The sequence below is a fragment of the Mustelus asterias genome, chromosome 23 (assembly GCF_964213995.1).
Source record: "Mustelus asterias chromosome 23, sMusAst1.hap1.1, whole genome shotgun sequence".
In the NCBI taxonomy this organism is placed as follows: Eukaryota; Metazoa; Chordata; class Chondrichthyes; order Carcharhiniformes; family Triakidae; genus Mustelus; species Mustelus asterias.
Window position 1 is genome coordinate 32584566 of NC_135823.1, and position 16859 is coordinate 32601424.

At 40.8% G+C, this 16859-nt stretch overlaps 1 protein-coding gene across 1 annotated transcript in view; it reads right to left on the bottom strand.

Moving 5' to 3' along the window:
* tmem184a (transmembrane protein 184a) overlaps nucleotides 1–16859 on the bottom strand; it is a 38942-nt gene that overhangs the window by 3090 nt on the left and 18993 nt on the right. Inside the window, exons 5-9 of the mRNA XM_078240216.1 lie at nucleotides 11151–11241; nucleotides 10504–10579; nucleotides 5044–5135; nucleotides 2010–2179; nucleotides 973–1170 (exon numbers count right to left, since the gene is read on the bottom strand). Of these exons, the coding sequence (XP_078096342.1) occupies nucleotides 973–1170; nucleotides 2010–2179; nucleotides 5044–5135; nucleotides 10504–10579; nucleotides 11151–11241 (627 nt within the window). The remainder of the gene's footprint in view (nucleotides 1–972; nucleotides 1171–2009; nucleotides 2180–5043; nucleotides 5136–10503; nucleotides 10580–11150; nucleotides 11242–16859) is intronic.

Sequence of the window (16859 nt, forward strand, 5' to 3'; positions counted from 1 at the left end):
TGCCAACATTAATGCTTTTATATACAAAAACAGAATTTGTTTAGCAGCTGCATGTTCACAAACATTAACCTTACAGTTGTCACCCATCAATTACAAGAACATTGGCCTCAGTGATATCCTTCCATGGCTGATAATGGGTGTAAGAGGAGGAGAGCTAGTTTGGTTGGGAGGTGGTTCAAGGTCATTGACTCTCAAGTCATGTGTGTTCACAAGCGGAGCAGTTTAAGACTCAATTCCAGAATTAAGGACAAATATGAAAAGTCACAGTCCTGAAAAACAACTCTCTCAGCATTTGGAAAGTGCATGTGTGGGCAACTCATGATGCATACTCCTCCTTAGAACCATACTGCTTTGGGTAGGGCTTGTATCTGGCACGTACAAGACTCTGGAAGTACAGTGTCCTCATGGCTTCTCCAACCAGTCCCAACATACTGAGAACAAGGAATGAGCAACAAACCAAGTACCTTGTCCCGTGAAAGGTGCTAAATAAATATAAATTCTTATACATAAACAACAATTTGGATTTCTCCTAATTTTCTCCTCTCTCTAAAGGCACAGGAATTGTTCTGGAATGAATGGTTCCTTTGGCACCTCTGGTATTTTGACCAAGTAGTCACTTTCTGCAAGAGGAGCCCTGGACAGTGAATGTTGACAGGCTATTGAACTACAATGCATATCAAAGCCAAACTCAATACTACTCTCACCCAACATTCATTCCTTTTACTTTCTCTCAAAAAGTAGAGGCAGCAATCAATCAGAGGTGGTTGATTTTCCCTCTGCCTTAGCTCAGGGAGCAGAGGCTAAATGAATTACGGACACCTGCTATCCAAGCTGGTAACAGTGATCTAAATCTTCTGCCTTGAACTGAACCAGATATCTTCTGCTCTGAATATCTGAGGAGCCAAACAGTTAACTTTAGCACTACATATATTCCTTCAGCAGCTGCTGGAGCTTAGGAGTAGATGTTCCTACCTTGTGTGGTTGCACGCTTTTCACTGTACACCTGGGAAGGGTAGGCATAGCGAAGGGCAACAGCAGCAAAGAACATCTCGATGCAGATGATGAAATTCTGATAACCTGCAGCCACTGTCCCCGCCCTGACTTCATGGCCATCAATGATCTGGACTTCTGGGATCACTCCACATTTCTCCAAGATTGCCAGTAGCATTCCTAAGGAAATATTGATCCAATCCACATTAGCAGATACAACAACTCATGCGCTGCATTAAACAGAAATGAAAACATTCCTCCAACTCTAAATTTATCTATAGTGCCCCATCACGATTCTCAAACATCTCAAAACATTGCATTTGCAAATTGCTTTAAAGTTGTTAATTATTGGCCAACAGCCACCATCTTGTGAACAACTGTGCCCCATGAACAGCAGCAATGAATGACAAATTAATTGCACTTGGTTGAAAAGACATTGACCAGGATGCCTGAGGGATTCTTCAAATAGGAGCAAAGGGATGTATAATATCCCTTTTGATAAAGCTCTATGTGGAAACTAACCATATGTCTTCTCGAAGCCAATTAAGGCATTCCTATTCTAGTAACCATCACAGATAATTCAGCCAGAATAGTCAGACATTATCACCTTTCACAACTCCACATTGATGCTCTGATCAGCTGACATTTGTCCACATGCAAAGTCAATTATACATTTAATGATAGATTCCAGTAACTTCCTCACAGTTGATATTAAATTGATGGGTCAGTAATCATCTGATTCCTTCCCCCTCCTTCTCGGATAATTGAGTGGCGTTTACAATTTGTCTAATCTAAAGGCACAATACTTGCATCTAAAGACTTTGAAAAATGACATCTGCAATTTCCTTTCCTTTAATACCTTGGTGTGGAAACCATCATCTCATGGAGATTGGTCTATCTTAAGCTCCAATATTCTATCCATTACTTCTTTTAAACCAAAAGATTCCTCTCCTTAATTTTTAAGGAGCCACTGTTCTCATGTTTGCTCAACTGACTTTTAAAATAGACATTTTACCCACCTTGCCAAAAGGAGAGGAAAATAACGGATTTCACTGTCAGGAATTTCAGAACAGGATCAAATGCACTGAGGAGTTCACTGGTGGCGAAGTAGAAGAGGAACAATGCGTAGAGTGCAAGACTCACAGAGATATTATAAATAATGGTGATATAAAGGTATCCACTTCTCACACTGTGGAAATTAAATGTACATAATTAGCTTGCAAAAGGATTCACTATCTCCAATCATTTGTTTAAAATGAATTTTTAACTCAACCCATCTTTATGGTCCCCCCAAGGGGTTCTCTATTTCCTCGGGTCCACCTTTCAGCCCTCTGCTAATGTCACATGCAAGACAGATATGAGGGCGGCACAGTGGCTAGCACTGCTGCCTCGCAGTGCCAGGGACCCGAGTTCGATTCCAGCCTTGGGGGATTGTTGGAGTGAGTTTCCTCCAGTTTCCTCCCACAGCCCAAAGATGTGCAGATTAGGCAGATTGGCCATGCTAAATTACCCCTTGGTTTCCCAAGATGTTTAGGTTAGGGGGATTTGCGGGGTAAATATATGGGGTTATGGAGATAGGATGTGATTGGACCTGGGTAAGATGCACTGTTGGAGAGTCGGTGCAGTCTTGGTGGGCTGAATGGCCTCCTTCTGCACTGTAGGAATTTTATGTGCGCTGGATTTCCCTGGACAGACTCATTCAGACTTTCCCCATGCCAATCTGTGCTCGACAAGAGAATGGCACAGATTGGGAAATTCCACTTTTAAGAATTTTCACCGTTTCAATATGGACTTTACTAGTTTTAAGGGAAATACTAAAGGTGATCTAGAAACCATGGATTATTAGTGAGTTCAAAAGATATCAGTGTTTCAGGCTGTTAAAGGCTAACTAAGGCTTTACGTACTTCTGCAGAGATTAGGGATGGGATTAAAGATAAAGCAGCTGCCTAGCTAGATCTTCATAAACCAGTCAAGCTTTTTTAAACCTGCAAAAACAATATAAAAACAATTTTAGCTTGCTTGAGGAGCCAGACCAGAAGCAGAGACAAAGGAGGATGTCAAAGGAGAATTAACTCCTCAATCTCCTGAAGGAGAAGAATTTGGCCATTTTGAATTGTATTACTGATCAAGATTACACACATCTCAAAGTGCTGTGTTTTGTCAATAAAAGCAACTATTTAGAGTGGATTTCAACCTCAGCTGATTTCTTGATATCCTAAAACAGTAAAGAGAGTTAAGAAATTTCAGAAGCTCATTTGGGAGCTATGGTGCTGATCTGTACCCATGGCCATTGGAGGGACCAGGTACCTCCATTCAGCAATGACACTGGTTCACCAAACCCCCACAAGTCTAACTTCCTGCCAGTAAGCATTGTCCGAGGAAGAGAATTTATTTCTACTCAATGCTTGCTTGCAATCAACCTGAAGTTCCTCAAGCTGTCCTTTAAATTGATCTATGGCTTTGTCCCACCTTGTCCCTCAGTGACCCTTCCACAGTCTTGTGTCTGTGCATCCACTCATCCTGACATTGCGGTGGCTATTCATTATGCCTTGTTCTCTTTTCTGCAGCATTAGTGACACCTCCTGAGGACAATCTGCCTGAGCTGCTTAAGCGCGTTTCCCCATTATTTGTCTCTACATCCCTTTCTCTGGCTTCAAAGCCGCAATCTAAACCATTTTATTGCGATAAAAAATTGTGGAGGGAAATTTCATTCAAAATATGCAAGCCTGCTGCAATACGGAAATGACTTAACATAAGCTTTCTAACTGAGGTTTTTAAGATGACCAAAGGTGCGGGTAGGGTTCAGAAAGAAAAACTATTTCCTCTGGTGGGAGAGTCCTGAAAAAGGAGGCAGAAGTTTTCATATTACAACTAGACCATTCAGGGGTAATTTCAGAAAATACCTCTTCTCACGCAGGGTTGTGGAAATTTGGAACTCTGTTGCCCAAAAAGCTGTTGATGCAAGGAATCAAATCTGGACAAGATTTTTGTGTGGCAAGCATATTAAGGGTTACAAAACCAAGAGGAGTAACTGGAGTTGCGATACTGATCAACCATGATTCAACTAAATGGCAGAACAAGTTTGAGAGGCTGAGTAACCTGTTCCTATTCTACATTAGAGATTGGTAGAATTATGTCACACATAACTCAGCTTTAAAGCCTATTAGCATAGTGTTCTTGCTAAAGAGGCTGATTTGTTGAACAAGGTTCATTAATGGATCTTACTTGGCTTACAAGGATTTATTATATTCTACTTGGAGTCAGATAGTTTCCAAGAACAATTGACTAAAGCTGTACTAATGATAAACATTAACCATATAATATATATGAAAAACAAAAATATTATACATGTAAATATTTTTAAACACACATGTTTATATATTTATGTATTATTTTTGCCTGATGCCTTTTATTCCTCTCCCACCTTTCCAGGTCACACATTACCTGTGGTCAGGAGGGTTGGGAAGTCACCTTTTCCCAGCTTGCTTGGCTATTGTCACACTGAACCAGATGCTAATAAATGCAGACAAGTCTTACTTCACAACTTGTAATGTTTTTGGATCAATTGGTATCACCAAATCAACCCCACCCAAGGGCTAGGCCATACTTGTTTTTCCACTTATGTGGGTGTACAAGTCAGATAGCTTACACTGTACACAAACAAGAAAGAAGTCTGTGTAGCCCCAAATAGGTGGAGATGCTGGCTTTTACCTAGTTTGTACTGTACTGTAGGAAGTTTTCTCAGTTATGCTCTTCCAAGGAGGAAACCTCTCTATTGCTCTACATACCGAACGAATCTTTTTGTACAATAGAGAACTAATCCACTGGGTGCATGTGTAACTTATGGAAGGAAGCTGAATCCAACAGAGACGGTAATTAACCCAAAAATGCTTTCACTCCCTCACTCCCATTGACCTCAGCATACTACCTAAAACAGCTTTTCACATTACATCCAAGGAAGTATTAATGGAGCAAAGATTTTAACGTTCCTAACAATAAAAAGTCACAGCATACATTCAGAGAGTGAGATTCAAAAACGAAACACCAACTTACTCGAAATCTCCATCATGATATTTGCCGTACACTTGTAGGATAATGGTGATGGCTGCCATTAGAGGTTTAATCACACAGAACTGTAAGGTAGCCTGGGGGAGGCAGACAGCAGATTTATGTTAAGTACAAGGCACAAAAACAGTAAGTAATTTAAAATCCCTAATACAGATGAATTGCCAACCTCCCCATGTAAAGAAAAACACCCTCAATTTCATTCCAATGCAATCAGAATGGGAGGGTCAATTTCCTCCCCTTTTCCCTGCGGGGAAAAAAGTTCTTGTTTCCGCGAAATATATCACAAAGCACACGAAGAACATGCGAGCAGGTAATACAAGTGTTCTCTCCTTGAGAAATATTGCATCACTAGAAGAACAAAGAAATATGCATTTCTTTAGCACTTTTCATAATGACAAAGTGCTCTGAAGAATAGGACTAGAAACAATTCAGTTTCTCTATCTCTCCACAGGTGCTACCAGACCTGCTGAATTTTGGGAGCATTTTTTGTTTTTATTTATGATATGAAGTGTTTCAGAACTAATGAAGTACTTTTTGAAGCACAACCACCATTGTAGGAAATATGACGGCTGATTTGTGCACAGCCAGGCCTTACAAATAGTAATGTAATAATGATCAGATCACTCAGCTTAGTGGCAAGTATTGATTAGGGCACCAGATAGAACATCTCTGCTCTTCTTTAAAATAGTACCATGAATGAAGTCTTCTATATCAAAGTGGACAAATGTGGCCTCTATTCAATGTTCCATCCAAAAGACAATGGTGCAGCACTTCCTCAGTACTGCACTGCGAGTATCATTTAATTTTCTAAAGTCTGTGAGGGTGGAACTTGAACCTTGAACTTCTGACTCAGAAGAGAATGTTACCTACTGAGCATGGCAGAATGATCAAGTTAAATTATGCAGGACCAGGCAGCTCCAGTCACCGTCTGATGCCCCACCTGTGGCCATGGGAGTCTAAAGAGCGAATGTTGGCTGGCTATTCCACAGTGGGGGTTGGTCCCTCATAGTTGAATCCAATCCTGCCTCTCATCCAATGCCCACACCTGCACACTTTCAGCAGGAGTCAGCGGGGAGCAACTGAAGGTGGACGGGGGAGTAATAGTAGCCTGGTTGAATCTTCTCATCAGCCAAGGGACCCTGGTCAATTGTAGCACCCATTCATGGGTGAAGATCATTTTGTTCACACGTTCCGCACTCAGAGCTAAAAGTTGAAGTCAGCTCTTTAGACCTGTGTTTTGTTATCATTAATCGTGTGGATGTGATTGGCAAGAACAGAATTTTTTGTCCACCCCCAATTGTCCTTTAGGAATTGGTGGTGAGCCACTTTCTTGAATACGCTGACTGGCTTGCTTGGCCATTTCAGAGAGTAGCTCAGAGTCAACTATATTGCTGTGGATCTGGAGTCATATACAGTCCAGACTGGATAAGGAGAGTAGAGTTCTTCCCCGAGATGACATCAGTAAATTAGATGGGAGTTTATGACACTCCAGCTGTTTCATGATATTAGCTTTTCATCCCAGTTATTTAATGGAATTTAATTCCCTGATTGACATGATTGGGTTTGAAGTCCTGTTTCTAGGTCTTCAGTTTAGGTTTCTGGGTTACTGGTCCAGGAACTGAACCACTATGCTACCTTATACAAGGGTTAAAAATATACTATTTCATCATTCAACAAAAGGTATGACTGACATTATCAGCATCGTGCAGTAACAATCGACTTTGTACAGCAGAATGCACTCAAAATCAAGGCGATGATACATAAACAAGGATACTCTGAAGGGCAGATCCACACTAACTGGGTGCCTTGACAGAAGGCGGCAAGATCTGTTCTGGATTTGATCATCTTTGTGAATAACTTGAATGAACACAGAATTATATAACCAAGTTTGCAGATGACACCAAGTTAGGGGCACACTAATTTGCAGACCAGATTGTTAAAAAGGGACATGGACAAATTAAGCAAATGGGAAAACAGTGGAAGGTGGACATCAACATGACCACTTGACAGAAAAAGACAAATAATTTTTTTTGAAAGGATGAGAAATTGTGGAGGAGCAAGGTGCCTCAGTACATACAATGGAGGTTAGGGCAAGATACAAAATGGTAATCAGATAGGCTACTGGAATGTTAAACTTTATCTCAGTGATTTGAACAAAAGAAGTGCTGCTATATTGCTTTCTAAAATTGCTGTTGTACAGAGCCTTGGTCAGACTCCATCTTGAGAACTGCATTCAGATGTGAGCACCACACCTCAGGGAGCATCACAGAATTGTTACAATGTAAAAAGAGGCCCATCATGTCTATACCAGCTCTCTGAATGAACATAGAACATAACAGCGCAGTACAGGCCCTTCGGCCCTCGATGTTGCACCGACCTGTGAAGCCAATCTAAAGCCCTTCTAACCTACACTATTCCAATATCATCCATACGTTTATCCAATGACCCTTTAAATGCCCTTAATGTTGACGAGTCCACTACTGTTGCAGGCAGGGCATTCCACGCCCTTACTACTCTCTGAGTAAAGAACCTACCTCTGACATCTGTCCTATATCTATCACCCCTCAATTTAAAGCTATGTCCCCTCGTGCTAGCCATCACCATCCGAGGAAAAAGGCTTACACTGTCCACCCTATCTAATCCTCTGATCATCTTGTATGCCTTTATTAAGTCACCTCTTAACCTTCTCTCTAACGAAAACAGCCTCAAGTCACTCACCCTTTCCTCATAAGACCTTCCCACTATACAAGGCAACATCCTAGTAAATCTCCTCTGCACCCTTTCCAATGCTTCCACATCCTTCCTATAATGCTGCAACATGACATCATGGCTCCGAAACTCAATCCCTCTACCAATAAAAGCTAACACACTGTACGTCTTCTTAATAATCCTTTCAACCTGGGTGCCAACTTTCAGGGATCTATGCACATGGAACCGAGATCTCTCTGCTCATCCACACTACCAAGTATCTTACCATTAGCCCAGTACTCTGTATTCTTGTTACTCCTTCCAAAGTGAATCACCTCACACTTTTCCGTATTAAACTCCATTTGCCACCCCTCAGCCCAGCTCTGCAGCTTATCTATGTCCCTCTGTAACCTGCAACATCCTTCCGCACTGTCCACAACTCCACCGACTTTGTCATCTGCAAATTTACTAACCCATCCTTCTACGCCCTCATCCAGGTCATTTATAAAAATGACAAACAGCAGTGGCCCCAAAATAGATCCTTGTGGTACACCACTAGTAACTGAACTCCAGGATGAACATTTCCCATCAACCACCACCCTCTGTCTTCTTACAGCTAGCCAATTTCTGATCCAAACCGCAAAAGCACCCTCAATCCCATGCCTCCATATTTTCTGCAAGAGCCTACCATGGGGAACCTTATCAAACGCTTTACTGAAATCCATATACACCACATCAACTGCATTACCCTCATCCACCTCTTTGGTCACCTTCTCAAAGAACTCAATAAGGTTTGCGAGACACGACCTACCTTTCACAAAACCGTACTGACTATCCCTAATCGAATTGTTCCTTTCTAGATGATTATAAATCCTATCTCTTATAATCCTTTCCAAAACTTTGCATATAGTGGCCTTGGAGGGTATACAGTATAGATTCATCAGAATGGTAAAATTAAAAGGTTAAATTAGGATAGGTTGCATGAATCTGGCTTGTGTATAAAAGATTGAGAGGTGATCCAATTCACTTGCTTAAAATGACTATCTCCTCTACTGAATCTCTCAGAGAAACTATTTCCTTTTGTGAGGGAATCCAGAACAAAGAGCCACAGAGTTTTCTCCATTCTGGAGCAAAGGAAACATTTTTTGACACAAAGGGTCATAGAAATATGGAATGCTCTCTCCTGTGAGTGCTGGAGGTCAACTGAAATGTTCAAGACTGAGATCAAAGTTGTTTGGTATGGGTGGCAAGAGTTTTGGAACAAAGATGGTAAATGGAGTTTGAGGCACAGATTAGCCATTTTCGAATGGAATAGGAAGAATAGGCATTAGAGGCTGAATGGCTTCTCCTGTTCCTTTGTCCCAAAGGAAGTGGATGGAGTGAGGCGATTGACCAATTGTGCCATTTTAAAACAATGAGGTTCAGTCTATTAACTTCTTCAAAAAGGAACTGGATAGGCCTTTAGTCAGGAAGGGGTTGGTGATAGTGAAAGATCGTCAACTTGAAATGTTAATTCCGTTTCTCATTCCTCAGATGTATCCTGACCAGATTGTTTCCAGTAGCTTCTGTATTCAGAAGTATTTTCAAGGGTAGGTACAGATGAAAATAATCAAATAGTGCGCGGAGACCAATGGCTCCTGAAGCAAATGTTTTCTGTCCAGGGAAGCAGGCTGGGGATGAATAATGAAGATGTAACAACAGATTAATGTTCTAAAATGTTTCCTGATAATATTTTAGGATTATGAACCAATATTGAATTTTTGCTGATTATTAAAGGGGCAGGAATGAATTAATGATAAGGTCTTCACAGTACAGTACATCAGACACTAGCCCCACATGGGAAATTCAAATAAATAGTAAATGAATAGAGAAGTCATCTCAATACACATACTCATGTATATGCATGCCATCTTCAACATTTTTATATATTTCTTGGTTGAAAATAGACTAAGCATCTGAGTTTTTTGATCAGTGAGTGTTGGACTTCTTTGGTTACTGAATGGTAGATGTACAAATGCAATATGTTTACTTGTATTGTGCGCAAGATGTTTTCAACTAAAATTAATGCTAATTAACATGGCTAAAGCAGATATCACTGTAGCCAATTGGCTACTTCTGAGTGATTTCATTTGGACAATACTGAAGTAGCCCCTGGTCCTGCAATGTCTTGAATTTAATTTTCTCATGTGTTCAAATTCGTCCATGGTCTCACGACTCCTCATCTCTATAATCTCCTCCAATCCTACAAGCCTCCAAGATCTCTGAGCTCCTCCAATTCTGGCCTCTTATGCATCCCTGATTTTCTTCACTCCACAACTGGGCCTTCAGCGGCAGAGGCCCTAAGCTCTGGAATTGCCTCCCTAACCCTATCCATCTCTCTGTCTTCCTTTAAGATGCTCCATTAGACTTATCTCTTTAACAAGGCATTGGGTCACAAGTCTGAATATCTCCTTGAGTGGACTTGTGCCATGTTTTATTTGCTTACACTCCTGTGAAACACCTTGGAACATTTTACTACATTAAGGTGCTATGTAAATGCAAGTTATTGCTGATGACTGTATGTAGTCTATGCATGAAGTGGGGTTGATGTATCAAATGACCTTTTACCATTCAGGTACAGCTTTTGGAGCTATTGCACATGCTCTTCAATGGGTTAAGACTGGTTAGCCAAGAGACACAAGTGCAAACAGAACTTGCTACCGACTGTTATCAGCACCAAACGTGCAAACCCAATGTTCAGACTTCTCACAATCTCACCTGTTTACAAAACCGTAAAAATCCAATGGAGTAGGTCATTCCCATCAGACAGCATGTTCCATACATACAATTGGACCTGGGGATGAGATGGAAATGTAAACAAATAGATAGAACATTATATATAAATAAATTATAAATCCATAGTTTTATCCGGATATAATTATGTAGCCACTTGTGAGAACTACCACTTCACAGTGAGAAAAATGCAAATTATTAGGTTTGGATTAAAACACTACATGGAAAACCCAGCAAAATGGTTGTACAGTGGAATCCCTTTCTAGAGATCATGGAGTGTTTGGGTAATACCTAACCTAAACCCATTCCTATTAACTCAGTACATTGCTTGCAGTTGGCCTGAAATCCCTTACCTTCAGGCATAGTTTTAAGCCCATTAGGCAGCAATTCTGATAATGCTGGTTTATACATGAGAAACGTTGGTGGCTTTATTAAAAGAGAAATACATCTCTGTTTTGGTTTTTGGCCATCATTTTGTTCTATGCAGAATGCACTGAAAAGTCCCGTTAGTCACGCTTTCCGATTGTGTGTTTAGATAATTGCACTCTGTTGTGATTTAAATGTGAAGTCTTCAAAGTCTGTGACTTTAGTGTACAATGTAGGTGGATGCATAAAAGATTGAAACAACTCACTTAATTGGTTTCCCTCTGATTTCCGACATTATTGCACTTTCTCCACCCAGGTACTCGTAGCAGAGGCTGAGGAAGTTGTAGATCACAAAGGCTGCAAGGAAGACAACATATATATCCATTGGATTTTTACGTGACAAACAATTATCCTTTCATTCTATTTTTATTTGTTGTTCCCACCTAGGTCAAGCACCTGACACGAACCATGGCCAATCCACATAGAAAAGACCCCAGGTCATTAGGTGTACGAATGTGTAATAGGTTTATGTACTACCAAATTATTCCCCTATAAAAAGGCAGGAACTTTATCTCCATTTAGCATGTCCCTATCACACGTCGACACAAGCGAATGCAATATTTGAAAAAAGTTCAAGTTCCCACGTCAGCATTAAGCACAACTGTCAAATATGTAATGTTCTTGCACATCCCCAATGATTTTCCCTTCAACATTGGCAGTGCTGTTTTCAATTCCCTAGGCATTAAGCTGTTGAATTTCTTCCCCAGAGCATTTTGCATCTCTCTAATGCACTCCTTAAAACGTGCCTCTTTGACCAAGTTTTTTTGATCACCTGTCCCAATATCACTTTGTAGAGTTTAGTGTCAAATTTTGTCTGATAACATTCCTTTGATGTGCCTGGAGGCTACGGTAAAGGAGCTATATAAATGCATGTTGCTGTTGCTCCCAAGGCTTGGTCCCAACATCAAGTTCAGCCCCAGTTGTAGCCATGGAGGTGCTGCACTTAAGACACCAGCAGTGTCCCAGTGAGATTCACAATTTAGTACAGCTCATGACAAGTTTATAGGTAACTGTGCACTCTGACCCATGTCCATAAGGAACTAGGTTGGAAACATCACAGGTTCGTTTGATGCAAAAGCTTTATGGCTGTATATAGTAACACAACTATTTCTGGTCAGAATGGAGATGATTGAGTGATCCCCCTGTCAGTTATGTCTGGAGGCCACACTGCTGTGTGCAACCGGGACTGCAACTATTCTCTGCTCACTGCACCTGTTGAGAAATTTCTAATAGAATTAGGGTGTTTTCTCTAGGGAGGTGGGATGGCTATAGGAGGGAAGAGAGGCCTATGATTGTGTGCGTACATGTTGGGGGTGGGGGCGTGGCAGGGAGAGGGTGGAATGCTGGAAGAGGGAACGGAGGCAGCAGTGTGGGGGGTGAGAAGACAGCACTGAAGAAAAGGGAGGCCAGCCGTTTCTGAAGGAGAGAAGCAAGGCAGCGGATTTTCTGTGCAGAAGCTGTAATAACTTTTTGCAATCACCCAATCAGTTCATGTGCATTTGGCCTTCACAACAAGCAATTGATCACTGGTCCCACAAAGAAACACAAAATCATTACATTTGCATTCAATTTAGAGATTTAATGAGCTAAGGATATTAAGAAGGAGTAACATATTTCAGGCTAGATATAATAAACCTAGGCTGTTGCTCTTTTGCTTTAGTTTTACCTTCATCTCCCAATACATAACTATCCAACTATATGTTGCAGAATATTTGTTGTGCGACAGACCAAGAAAAAGCATAACAAGTACACATCCATGCATAATGTAAACATAAACCAAGCATTAGAAACCCAATCTGACTGGTGTGTGAAAGCAAGCTCCAGCTTGTTAAGTTTCCAATTATTTTCGATGGCTCATGCAAAACAACTAGTAACTGGAGGCACCGGACACTTTACCTTTTCAATGATTTGTGAAGGTTTTTCAGAGAGCCCCAAATATTATCTGCAATGCTGAGCCCATCGTGCAGCTTGAACAGGTATTAATAATGAGGTGCAAGAGAACTCGTGAGATATTACTGTAAACTTGAACTCACTCAAAACTCTACTGACTATATTGTAACTCCAGTCCCATTCACCCATTAACTCTGCTGCTGACCTACATTTGCATCCACTCTGGCCATTCCACCAATTTATAATTCTTATCCTTGTGTTTAAAATCTCTCCACACCCTCACTCCTCCAGCACTACAACCCTCTGGAATCTCTCAGCTTCTCCAATGTTGGTCGCTTGCACAACCACAATTTCCATCACTCCACCATTGGTAGTTGCGTCTTCAGCTGCCTGGGCTCCAAGCTCCAAAATTCTCTCCACCAAATCTCCCCACCCCTCTCTCTTTCTCTGTCCCCATCCTCCGTCAAGGTACTGCATGCATAAAACTACTTCTTTGACCAAGCTTCCACTTGCTCTTTACAGGTTTGAGGTAATTTTTTATCCGGCAACACTCCCGTGAAGAGATGATTTGCTACATTAAAAATATGCTGGAAATGCACATAACTGTAGCTGTTGTAACTACGCATACATTAATCCCAACTCAGCTTTGGGAAGGTGAGGGGTGGGGATGGATATGTAAAGTTATTCTCCACATTTCACTCCCCATGAAAATTCTCAATTGATCTCATATCATATGATGATTGATAAACAGAGACCCCAGATTTGATGCGAGGATAGATGGACCATCCGTCTCTGAAGAATGCTAATATGTCACTGCACAATTTAATAGGTGTTTTAGCTCTCTTCCTTTCCTCTGTTTCCTCCCTTGCTGCCACCTCAGCAAACAAACAGATCGCTGCCTCAGTAATCTATATATAATCTGCTCCAACTGTTATTTAGAGTCATTGTGTTTTAATCTCCACTGTTGATAAGCATCCAGACAACTAAGCCCCTGCTAAAGTGACCTTATAAAGAGAACACTGCTGCAGTAAACAGCAAAATAGAGCGTGACTGCCATGGGAATAATGAGCAGCATCTGTCCTAGATTCTAGCATCTGGCTGCATGGAACACATTATGTGGCTGCTTTTGGATTAATTTATCAAACCAAGAGAATGTTTGTCTCAATTGTCATTCAATCTCAACTGCCTTTGATGGGTGGTGTGAGGACAAGAGTGCTGAGTTGTTCAAATACACTACATAAAGTTCTTCAACCAGAAGAAACACTGGCTTAAGAATCCATGTATTCTGTTCCCAATTACAATGTTTATAAATAGAATCTTGCAAAACACCTGTTCTCGGGAGGGAGGGAAGGAAGGAAGTGCACTGCCCAGTGGAATAATTTTGTTTTCTTTATTGTGCAGAAGCTGTTCCATTCCTCAGAGTCAGTCAATAGAATAAATCTGATAACTATTGATTGCCAAGTCATTGGTAAAATATTGTTGCTTGATAAATCACTGTTTATTCTGGAAGCCTGTCATTCATCACTTTCATCCCAATGGTATGAAATCCTTACAGGAGAAGGGAACATATGGAGAGCCCCACTCACTGGAGCACTTTTAAAAGGCAATAAGTTCGGGTTGAAGTAACACATTCAAGTTTTGATCTTGCAAATTCCAGTCGTACCTTGGATCCTCAATCTGACACTATAGGCAACACACTGCACCAGTCTGTGTGCTGGCTCACAGATTGGGAAACATAACAGATGCATATTCATACATAATTCAGAGGAAAACCTAGCTGAAGAAATCCAATCTTGCGTGTCAGAAAGCAAACCCCAGATTGCACAGGTTCCAATTGATTTGGTAATTAAAATTTATAAAGCATTTATGCACCCAATTATCTTGAATGGTTAATTGACACGTTGAGAGTAGACATACACTTCTCTGGAGGAAAGGATGGGTCCCAGGAGATGAGTCTCATTAAAAATAGTGCTTCTTGGCATATCCAAGGCCTTTTCTAGGCTAGAGTGCCATTCTGCCATTTCAATCTTGCTGCAGCCAGCACTCGGACTGGCAGCCAGTCTCAGACTCCCTATTTTTCCATGTTAATGGCACTCCTTGACCAACTTTGAAGAAGCAAAAGATTGACCAACTTGCTTTGGAATTCTATCCTTAATCTTCAAGTTGCAAACATATGTCAAGTTCGCTGCCTGACCTTGCATTATTCAGCTAAATAGCTATACTTCAATCAAATAATTAATTAATCACTTGATGGGCATAAGTCTAAACGAGAATCCAAACTTGCTTTGCTCCACCATTGTCAGCTGTGCCATCAACTGCCAAGGACTGAAACACTGGAATTCCCTATCCAACCTCCCCACCCCTTTACTGTTCTCTCCTCTTTTAAGATGCTCCTTAAAAGCTACCCATTCTAATATCTCTTTACATGGCCCGGTGATAAATTACATTTGATAATACTCTTGTGAAGGTATGTTGGGTCATTTTATTATGTTAATGGTGTTATATAAACGTAGGCTGCTGTTGTGGCAGTGAATAAAGTTATTGGCCACTGTAATAATAAGCAAAGGCTATGAAGTTGCAGGTTTGTTTCCTGGTTTGCCCTGATCTCAGCTGGAAGAGCAATTGGGATGCTACAATTAGCTTCAATAACCCTAGATTAAGTGGTAGAAAGAAGCAGTAGTCTGGGGACATAGGTTCAAATCCCATCGCAACAACTGGTGCAATTTAAATTCAATTAATATCAGCTGTTTCTGTAGTGAAGTGGTTATCACGTTCACCTTGCACACAAAATCAGGTAGAAACATTATCACTTCTTGGCCTTTTGGCTAAGATCAAGTGTCAGATCATACCCATCAGATCCAATGCCTTTTCTTGTCAGCTTGGATCTTGTTTGTCTCTTGTGGGCACATGATTTGGATTTAATTTGAATTGGTTTTTGGAGCAAGCAACGAGATGGGTTAAGCGCTTGCCTGGGTCCATTCCACACACATTGGCTTTGTAACTTTAGAAAGAGAAACAGTACTAAGGACAGGATTAAGAATAACAGGAACATTAGGGAAAACAACAAACAAAAAAGCACCTTAGCTGTATCTCTATTGCCTGGAAACTAATTAATAGCATCCCTACTGGAAACTATGGCAGATCAATCAGCAGCTACGAAGGAAATGGGCTTGTTTGTGACCTTCCCTTAGCACACTGAAGGGTCATGCCTGAAACATTAAGTCATAGATTACTGATCAACCATTTTCAGCACTTTGAGGATTTTTTGTTTCAGCTTTCCGGTATACATGATTTGTTTTGGCTCTGCATTTGTGGCAGCATTCCAATTGTCCTGGTAAAATCAGTTAGCACAGCACCAGACCAGTGAAGCTTTTTGAAAGAAGGGAAGAACTTATATTTATACAGTGCCTTCCACAACCTCAGGATGTTCCAAGCACTTTACAGCCAATTAAGTACTTCTGAACTGTCGTCACTGTTGTGCACACGCTACATTGTATTTATAAAAAGAGCTTGCCACAGCCATTATCAAACACCTAAAAATGGGTTATCTGGTGATCATTATATTGCTGATTGTGGGAGCTTTGTATTTTCTATATTACAACAGTGACTTCACTTCAAAAATACTTTATTTGGCTGTAGAACACATCTGGCTATCTTGAGGTTGTGGAAGGTAATATAGAATTGCAAGTCTTTATACAAGTCTTTATTACACACAAGCCTGATACTGATGAGAACATACATCAATGTTCATGTTGGACACACCCACAAAACAAACCTGCTCTTCCAGGTTCACAACCTTGTGACAGAATTGAAAGAATTGTGGAATCTGAACCTGTGGTCTGTGTCACACAAAGTTCATTCTCTTGTTTTCCATTGAGCAAATATCGGCAGCAAGGAGGAAAGCATTAAGTTGATCTTTCTCTACACCCTAGCTATGACTGCAACACTACATTCTCCACACTCTCCTTTCCTTCTCTATGGACGGCATGCTTTGTCTGTAGAGTGCACAAGAAACAATAATTTTC